Source organism: Brassica oleracea, chromosome C8, assembly GCF_000695525.1.
Source record: "Brassica oleracea var. oleracea cultivar TO1000 chromosome C8, BOL, whole genome shotgun sequence".
In the NCBI taxonomy this organism is placed as follows: Eukaryota; Viridiplantae; Streptophyta; class Magnoliopsida; order Brassicales; family Brassicaceae; genus Brassica; species Brassica oleracea.
This window is the reverse complement of record NC_027755.1, coordinates 35789684-35800330: the sequence shown is the minus strand read 5'-3', so window position 1 is coordinate 35800330 and position 10647 is coordinate 35789684. Positions and strand designations below refer to the sequence as shown.

The window sequence follows — 10647 nt, the reverse complement described above, 5'->3', positions numbered from 1 at the left end:
CAGGGTTATTCGTCTTCCTCCATTTGATTATCTGGTAATGTTGATCATTAGCGTGACTGCACCTGCTTAATTATCTTCTTTGTTGCATTTATGTTTTTTTTTTTGTTTCTGTAGGGCGTGATTTTGTGATTCAATTATGCTGACCAAGTTCGAGACCAGTAGCAACCAAGTTAGAGGTTTGAGCTTTCACCCTAAAAGACCATGGATTCTCTCCAGTTTGCACACTGGCGTCATCCAGCTCTGGGATTATCGTATGGCTACTTTGATCGATACGTTTGAGGAACACGACGGACCTGTTCGTGGTGTTCATTTTCACCATTCTCAGCCTCTCTTCGTCTCCGGAGGTACATGCTTTCTTCACTTACGTCATTTCATGAATATTTGGATGTTAGGTTGAATATGTTCCAACCTCTGTTTAGGTTTCATAAGCTAAAAAATGAATATCTTATATTAAATCTACGTTCCAGATACTTATATATAGCTTGAACATATTTACGTGACTTGTCGGGTTGTGCATTATTCTTCATTGCAATTATCTTTTAATCTTGCAGGTGATGATTACAAGATCAAAGTTTGGAACTACAAAACACACAAGTGTCTTTTCACTCTTCTTGGTCATCTCGATTATATCCGCACGGTTCAGTTCCATCACGAGTGCCCTTGGATTGTCAGCGCCAGTGATGACCAGACCATACGCATATGGAACTGGCAATCACGGACTTGTGTCTCTGTCTTGGCTGGCCACAACCACTATGTTATGTGTGCTTCTTTCCATCCAAAAGAAGACCTCCTCGTATCGGCTTCCTTAGATCAGACTGTCCGTGTTTGGGATATTGCTCCTCTCCGGAAGAACAAGACTCCTCCTGCTGATGAAGACGACATCATGGGGTTGACTCAAATGAACAGTGATCCTTTTGATGCCACAGTCAAGTACGTCCTTGAAGGTCACGACAGAGGTGTAAACTGGGCTGCTTTTCATCCCACCCTGCCTCTTATTGTCTCCGGTGCAGATGACCGCAAAGTAAAGCTGTGGCGTACCAATGGTAACTAATATTATTTTGAAATACCAAAAGGTGAGTTAGTGATGAGTGTTTTCTAATCAAAAATATTAAAAAAAAATTGCAGAAACTAAAGCATGGGAAGTGGATACACTGCGAGGGCATTCGAGTAACGTTTCGTCAGTTATGTTCCACGCGAAACATGACTTAATTGTATCCAACTCGGAGGATAAGAGCATCCGTGTCTGGGACGCTACCAAGCGAACTGAAATCAAGACTTTCCGTCGCGAAAACGATATAGATTCTGGATACTCGCAGCTCATCCCGAGACGAATCTACTAGCAGCCGGACACGACAGCGGATTGATCGTCTTCAAACTTGAAAGAGAGCGTCCTGCGTTTGCTTTGAGTGGTGATTCTTTGTTCTACGCCAAGGATGGTTTCTTGCGTCGCTACGAATATTCAACTCAGAAAGACTCCCAAGTTATCCCTATACAGCGTCGTACTCCTGACAGTTCTCCAAGCTTGAATCAGAGTCCTCGTCCAAGGACTCTATCATACAGTCCGACGGAAAATGCAGTTTTGATCAGCTCAGATCTTGATGGCGGTTCTTACGAGCTGTACATCATACCAAAAGATAGGAGTGAGGATGCGAAGAGGGGGACTGGTGGTGGTTCTGCCGTATTCATCGCCCGTAATCGGTTTGCTGTTCTCGATAAAAGCACCGGCCAGGAGGAGGTGGTGGTGGTGCTAGTAGTGAAGAATCTAAAGAACGAGGTGGTTAAAAAGATTCCTCTCCCTATTCCCACCACAGATGCTATCTTTTACGCTGGGACCGGAACTCTGCTATGTAGATGTGAGGATAAAGTGGTTACGTTCGACCTTACGCAAAGACTTGTCCTCGGTGAAGTTCACACACCGTCCGTTAGGCATGTTGTTTGGTCTAATGATATGGAGAGTGTTGCTTTGCTCAGCAAGCATACTATCATTCTCGCCAGCAAAAAACTTGCCCTCTTGTGCACGCTCCACGAGACGACAACACGTGTGAAGAGTGGAGCTTGGGATGACGACAACGGTGTCTTCATCTACACTACTTCGAATCATGTCAAGTACTGTCTTCCTAATGGGGACAGTGGAATCATCCGAACCCTGGATGTCCCTATCTACGTCACCAAGGTTTCGGGTGATAAAATCTTTTGCTTGGATCGGGACGGGAAAAACAGGGAGATCACCGTTAATGCTAGTGAGTACATGTTCAAGCTTGCGCTGATGGGAAAGAGATTTGATCATGTAGCGAGGATGATAAAAAGCTCTCGGATAAGTGGGCAGGCTATGGTTGCTTACCTGCAGCAGAAAGGGTTCCCTGAAGTTGCATTACATTTTGTTGAAGAAGAAGAAGGCGACGAGAGGGTCCGGTTCAACCTGGCTATTGAAAGTGGAAACATGAGTGTAGCTGTTGCGTCCGCTACAAATATTAACGAGGAAGATTACTGGTATAGACTTGGAGTGGAGGCTCTTCGCCGAGGAGGCAACTCTGGTATCGTCGAGTTTGCGTACCAGCAGACGAGGAACTTCGAGAGGTTGTCTTTTCTTTATCTTATTACTGGTAATCTTGAAAAGCTTTCAAAGTTGATGAAATTGAAGAAGGGCGTAATGGGTCAGTTTCACAATGCTCTCTACATGGGAGATGTTTAAGAGCGTACTAAGATACTGGAGAACGCTGGTCATTTGCCTCTAGCGTATATCACTGCTTCGGTTCATGGTTTAGAGGATATTGCTGAGCGGCTTTCGATGGCGCTGGGAGACGATGTGCCGTCATTGCCTCAAGGGAAAACTCACTCGCTTCTGATGCCACCGACTCCCGTCGTGTGCGGTGGTGATTGGCCTCTTCTGAGAGTGATGAAAGGAATTTTTGAAGGAGGACTTGAGAGTGCAAATGAAGAAGATGATGTTGAAGAAGGCGATTGGGGTGATGCACTTGCAGAAGAAGAAGAAGAAGAAGAAGAAGAAGGTTCTGGATGGGAGGGACTTGAGCTTCCACTACAGCTTGACACTCCTAAGGTGTCTGCCTTTATGACACCTAGTCAAGGTATGGCCGTAAGTCAGATATGGAGCCAGGAATCTCTCCTTGCTGCTGAGCAAGCTGCAGCGGGAAGCTTCGACATTGCAATGCGTCTCCTCAACAGACAGCTTGGCATAAAGAACTTTGCGCCTTTGAAATCGATGCTTCTTGATCTGCTCATTGGCAGCCAAAGCTATCTTCCTGCTTTCTCTTCGTCTCCTGTGGTTCCACTCGCCGTTGAGCGTGGATGGAGCGAGTCTTCCAGCCGTGGCCCACCAGCTCTTGTTTATGAACTCTCTCAGCAAGAAGAGAAGCTCAAATCTGGCTATAAAGCTACAACGAGCGGGAAAGATGAGAATCTTGTTGACATGAAGAATTAAATAAAGGGAAGTAGTGGAGGAAGTGGGAGAAGTGGCCATATCACTTACCAAATGGGGAGGAGTGGCTAGTCCACTACTAGTTAGTGGAGGAAGTGGGAGGAGTGGTCATATCACTTACCAAATGGGGAGGAGTGGCTAGTCCACTACTAGTTAGTGGAGGAAGTGGGAGGAGTGGTCATATCACTTACCAAATGGGGAGGAGTGGCTAGTCCACTACTAGTTAGTGGAGGAAGTGGGAGGAGTGGTCATATCACTTACCAAATGGGGAGGAGTGGCTAGTCCACTACTAGTTAGTGGAGGAAGTGGGAGGAGTGGTCATATCACTTACCAAATGGGGAGGAGTGGCTAGTCCACTACTAGTTAGTGGAGGAAGTGGGAGGAGTGGTCATATCACTTACCAAATGGGGAGGAGTGGCTAGTCCACTACTAGTTAGTGGAGGAAGTGGGAGGAGTGGTCATATCACTTACCAAATGGGGAGGAGTGGCTAGTCCACTACTAGTTAGTGGAGGAAGTGGGAGGAGTGGTCATATCACTTACCAAATGGGGAGGAGTGGCTAGTCCACTACTAGTTATTTATTCTTCCACCATTGAGTGCTTATTGCTTTTATTTCCTTTAAATACACCATGTATGTTACACAATTAAACACACAATTCAATACAAACATTTCTTTCATTCTCTCAATCTCACAAATCCTCTCATTCTCTTAAATTCTCAAATTTCTCTTCTCTCTCAAATACTTACGGTTACTTCACTCCTTTTTACTTTGTTCGTGTGCTTCATCACGGTTAAAACACTTAGAAGCTCTCATAATCTCACAAATTATCATGGTATCAGAGCAGCAACAATCTTGAAACCTTTCTAAATTCCGCAAAATCAAAACTCTGTTTCTAGTTCTTAAACTCTACCTCTGACCAAGTAAATCCCCAAGATGGAGAACAACAACAACAATAACAACAACCGCATCAGCATACCTGTGACCCTGAAGGGGATTAACTACCTCTTGTGGGCCAGGATGGTGAAGATTGCCCTTGGAGGAAAGGGTTTGTGGAGTCATGTCTCAGCAGAAGCAGCTCCAAAACAAACCACCCAAGGAGAAGATGGACAGGAGATTGTGGTAGCTACTGATGAAGACAAATGGGCTCAGGAAGATCTCATGGTTCTCACAGTGCTCCTTAGCTCCCTAGAACCCGCCATCATGGAGTCTTACTCCTACTGTGAAACTACCAAGCAGCTGTGGGATACACTCTACAAAGTGTATGGAAATACCTCCAACCTTACAAGGGTCTTTGAAGTAAAAAGAGCTATCAATACCCTCAACCAAGGAGATATGGAGTTCCAGCCTCACTTTGGCAAGTTCCGGTCTCTTTGGGCAGAGATGGAACTACTCAGACCACATACTACCGACCCCGCCACTCTCTTAACCAGGCGTGAAGAGGACAGAGTGTTTGGACTACTGCTCACGCTTAATCCATCTTATGGGAGCTTAATCAAGCACATCCTGAGAGCTGACAAGTTACCTGACCTGGATGAAGTATGCGCTCAAATTCAGAAGGAAGAAGGCTCTGTGGGCTTATTTGGAGGCAAGGGAGACTTAAACATGGCACATCAAGCTGAACGAGCCGTGTCAAACAAGGCAGCTTACAAGCTAGATGAGAAGAAAAACTTGACATGCGATCACTGCAAGAAGAAGGGCCACATGAAGGACAAATGCTGGATACTACATCCGCACCTCAAGCCCAACAAATTTAGGGACAACCGCCCTCAATACCAAGATGCAAGAGCCAACTTCTCAACTGATGGTGCTGAGCCAACAACACCAATCACCATGGGTATAAGCAACCTAGGTGTGGGAAGAGCTACTGCCTCCACATCAGGCTATGCCACGCCAAGAGCCAATCTAGATGAGACCATCAAGAAGTCTGACTTAACCGCTCTCATCAAGGCTCTCAAGGAATCTGGTATATCTAAAACTCTTGGTATCTCCCTTAATACTTCTCACAATGCAAATGGTTCTATGAATAATTTTAAATCGGCTAAGCCCTTAGTTATAGACTCTGGTGCTTCTCATCACATGATAAGTGATTTAGAACTGATTAAGAACATAGAACCGGCTTTAGGAAATGTGATGATAGCAAATGGAGATAAAATTCCAATAAAAGGTGTAGGTGAACTTAGATTGTTTGATAAAGAATCTAAAGCTTTCTATATGCCTACATTTGCCTCAAACCTACTGTCTGTTAAAAAAGTAACTAATGATCTCAATTGTCAAGTTACTTTCACGCCTAACAATGTATACTTTCAGGATATTGATTCTAGTAAGTTGCTTGGCAAAGGTGTTACCAAGGGAGACTTGTACTTACTTGAGGACACAAGACCTGTATCTCAATTATCGTGTGTGTTTCATTCTGTTTCTGAATTCCCTAAAGATGAAATCTGGCATGCTAGACTAGGACATCCCCATTCTCGTGCCTTGAACATCCTGTTGCCTAGTATTTCTTTTAAAAATGAGTGTGAAGCGTGTATATTAGGAAAACATTGCAGAACTGTGTTTCCTAAATCCAATACCCAATATGAAAACTGCTTTGATTTGATTCACTCTGATGTGTGGACTGCTCCATGTGTATCTAGAGAACAACATAAATATTTTGTGACATTCATTGATGAAAAGTCTAAATACACATGGATCACTTTGTTGCAATCTAAGGATAGGGTGCTAGAAGCATTTAAAAATTTTCAGAACTATATTACTAACCATTTCAATGTTAAGATTAAAATTCTTAGATCAGATAATGGTGGTGAATATACTAGCACAGCCTTCAAACAACATCTAGCCTCACATGGAATCATTCAACAAACCAGCTGTCCTTACACACCCCAACAAAATGGTGTGGCTGAAAGAAAGAATAGACACTTGATGGAAGTGGCAAGGAGTATGATGTTCCATACAAATGTACCCAAGCGGTTTTGGGGGGATGCAGTAGTCACAGCCACCTACCTAATCAACCGCACACCTACAAGAGTCCTCTTTGATGCCACCCCATATGAGGTACTAAACAAATCTAGACCATCAATTGATCATTTGCGTGTGTTTGGGTGTGTGTGCTTTGTTTTGATTCCAGGAGAACTAAGAAACAAACTGGAGGCAAAGAGCACAAAGGCAATGTTCATTGGATACTCTACGCACCAAAAGGGGTACAAATGCTATGTACCAGAGACAAGGAGAGTCCTAGTATCCAGAGATGTTAAGTTCATGGAATCCAAGGCCTATTATGATGAGAAGAGTTGGGAGGAACTCAAAGATCTATCTCATTCTGCCTCGGACAGAGCTAACAACCTGAAGATTCTTATGGAAAGACTCGGCATTAACCTAGAAAAGGAACCAGAGAAAGGCCGGGACACTACTCCTTATAAAGAGACCATGGTTCATAACAGTGAAGACTCTCATCCTGACCATGAAGGGGGGAATGAAGATCAACCGGCGCAAGCTCAACCTGAAGAAAACCCAGTATTATCTCATGATCAAGATGAGATGGGACAACCAGACACTGAAGCTCAAGAAGGAGAACCAAGCAGCAGTAATGAACCTGAGCAGACACAAGTCCTAAGGAGAAGTACAAGGATCAGAAGACCAGCCTCAGATTGGGTTAAAAATGATTTTGTTTACTACAATGCTCAAGCTGTGGCACATCCAGAAAGTGGATTATGCTCCCTAGCTCACTATCCAGAAGAACATCAAGTCTTTATGAGTTCATTGGACCTGGAATGGATACCAAGAACATATGCAGAAGCTATGGAAGATGATGAATGGAGGATATCGGTGGATGATGAAATGAGGGCCATGGAGAAGAACAACACCTGGTATGAGACAGAACTTCCAAAAGGGAAGAAAGCCGTGACCAGCAGACTCATACATACCATTAAGTATCTTGCAAATGGGAAGCCAGAAAGAAAGAAGACCAGACTGGTGGCAAGAGGATACACACAAGTGTATGGAGAGGACTATCTAGACACCTTTGCACCAGTGGCCAAGCTTCATACAATCCGGATTCTACTCTCATTAGCAGTGAACCTAGAATGGGACCTTTGGCAAATGGATGTGAAGAATGCTTTCCTGCAAGGAGAACTAGAAGATGAAGTGTATATGAAACCACCTCCGGGGATGGAAGAAATGGTGAAACCAGGGAATGTTCTTAGACTCAGAAAGGCAATTTATGGCTTGAAGCAATCACCAAGAGCTTGGTACCACAAGCTAAGCACTACATTGAATGGAAGGGGATTTGTGAAGTCTCAAGCGGATCACACACTCTTCACTCTCACCAGCAAGCAAGGAATTACGGTAATTCTAGTCTATGTGGATGACATCATCATCACGGGTAGTGACAAGGAGGGGATCAGTTTAACCAAGACATTTCTCAAGGCCGCATTTGACATCAAAGACCTGGGAGAACTGAAGTACTTCCTTGGCATTGAGATGTGCAGATCAAAGGAAGGATTATTCATGTCCCAAAGAAAGTATACCCTGGACATATTAAAGGAGGCAGGAGATCTTGGAGGAAGACATGCCAAGACACCACTTGAAGAAGGTTACAAGGTATTGCGAGAGGGGGAGTATGAAGACACTCCATTTGAAGATGTCAAGCAGTATAGACGGATGGTTGGGAAGCTGATCTATCTAACCATCACTCGGCCAGATGTGTGTTTCGCAGTTAATCAAGTGAGCCAGCACATGCAAACTCCCAAGGTTCATCACTGGAACATGGTGGAGAGGATTCTAAGATACTTAAGAGAAGCGCCAGGACAAGGTGTATGGATGGCTTGCAACAAGAACACTGAGGTGATAGGATACTGTGATGCAGATTGGGCTGGAGATAGAGTAGACAGAAGGTCAACCACCGGTTATTGTACATTCATTGAAGGGAATCTTGTTACTTGGAAGAGCAAGAAACAGAAAGTAGTATCTTGTTCAAGCGCAGAAGCAGAGTACAGATCAATGAGGAAGCTAACCAGTGAGCTTATCTGGATAAAGGGGCTTTTAGGCGACTTGGGAATTGAGATCACCTCTCCCATGACCATGCACTGTGACAACCAAGCAGCAATACACATTGCATCCAACTCAGTCTTTCATGAAAGGACAAATCACATAGAAGTAGACTGCCACAAGGTCAGACAAGCAGTGGAGCAGCAAGTGATTCTCCCATGTTATACAAGAAGTGCAGATCAGCTGGCTGACATCTTCACCAAGGCGGCCAGTAGCAAAGTTTGTGAGTCCATTCTTCCAAGACTTGGACTCATAAACCTTCCATGTCAATGATCTCCTCACCGTGGAGTATTCTACTCTTTTTCCTTTGCTTGGTTTTTATCCCAAGTGGTTTTTCCAAGAAAAGGTTTTAATGAGGGAATACTTCATGGCTTTCCAAGCTTGACACTCACTACTGTCAAGCTTGAGGGGGAGTGTTGACATGAAGAATTAAACAAAGGGAAGTAGTGGAGGAAGTGGGAGAAGTGGCCATATCACTTACCAAATGGGGAGGAGTGGCTAGTCCACTACTAGTTAGTGGAGGAAGTGGGAGAAGTGGCCATATCACTTACCAAATGGGGAGGAGTGGCTAGTCCACTACTAGTTAGTGGAGGAAGTGGGAGAAGTGGCCATATCACTTACCAAATGGGGAGGAGTGGCTAGTCCACTACTAGTTAGTGGAGGAAGTGGGAGAAGTGGCCATATCACTTACCAAATGGGGAGGAGTGGCTAGTCCACTACTAGTTAGTGGAGGAAGTGGGAGAAGTGGCCATATCACTTACCAAATGGGGAGGAGTGGCTAGTCCACTACTAGTTAGTGGAGGAAGTGGGAGAAGTGGCCATATCACTTACCAAATGGGGAGGAGTGGCTAGTCCACTACTAGTTATTTATTCTTCCACCATTGAGTGCTTATTGCTTTTGTTTCCTTTAAATACACCATGTATGTTACACAATTAAACACACAATTCAATACAAACATTTCTTTCATTCTCTCAATCTCACAAATCCTCTCATTCTCTTAAATTCTCAAATTTCTCTTCTCTCTCAAATACTTACGGTTACTTCACTCCTTTTTTACTTTGTTCGTGTGCTTCATCACGGTTAAAACACTTAGAATCTCTCATAATCCCACAAATTATCAAATCTGACCGAGGCTCTCCGGCTCTTCCGCTCTATCCTCCACACCATCCCTCTACTGGTGGTCGAGTCAAGAACTGAAGTCGAGGAGGTTAAGGAGCTCGTCACCATCGTCAACGAATATGTCCTCGGTCTTAAAATGGAGCTTAAGAGAAGAGAGACCAGAGATGATCCAGTGAGGCAGCAGGAGCTCGCTGCTTACTTCACTCACTGCAACCTCCAACCACCTCACTTAAGACTCGCCCTGTTTAGTGCAATGGGAGTCTGCTACAGGGCGAGGAACCTCGCCACTGCCTATAACTTCGCCAAAAGATTGTTGGAAACCAACCCAACGGAAAGCCAAGCCAAGACGGCTAGACAAATTGTTCAAGCCGCTGGACGCAACATGACTGATGCAACCGAGCTCAACTACGACTTCAGAAACCCTTTTGTGATATGCGGGTCAACGTATGTCCCCATCTATAGAGGACAGAAAGACGTGTCGTGTCCTTACTGCACTGCTCGGTTTGTACCGAGCCAGGAAGGAAACATCTGTGCGATCTGTGATCTTGCAGTCATTGGCGCGGAGGCATCTGGTTTGCTATGCTCTCCTTCTCAAGTCCGGTGATAGATTCAGATTTGATAACTTTGATAGTCTTCTGCAACAGTGGCATGAGGTTATATAATGAGTTGTTTCTTTGTTTATGACGTCATGCGCAGAAATAATAATTTTTAACATAACATTTTTTATTTCAAAAGAAAATTTTGATTTATATTTCAACATTATTAATTTATATTTTAACTTCAATTGTTATAAGAAATCATAAACGTATTTTTGTAATCTTATTTCTTTTGATTTGGTATAATTATTTAAATTTGATTTTATTTAAATTTTAATAAAGATAAAATTAGATTTTATAAAAATAGTTTTAATTATATTATTGTGTTTAATGATTATTTATTTTAAATATATATATATATATATATCTTCCCATCTAATTTTAAATATATACATATATATATATATATATATTTACATATGAATATAAATTCTAATAAATTTGAGACTTTG

At 43.3% G+C, this 10647-nt stretch overlaps 1 protein-coding gene across 1 annotated transcript; it reads left to right on the top strand.

Moving 5' to 3' along the window:
* Positions 1–10203, top strand: LOC106312712 (coatomer subunit alpha-1). Its single transcript, XM_013750328.1, is given in 6 exon segments — positions 1–34; positions 115–344; positions 552–1043; positions 1126–1295; positions 1298–3409; positions 9604–10203. Coding segments are annotated over 5 exon segments (3582 nt in total). The 5' UTR covers positions 1–34; positions 115–136.
* Positions 10204–10647: the final 444 nt, after the last annotated feature.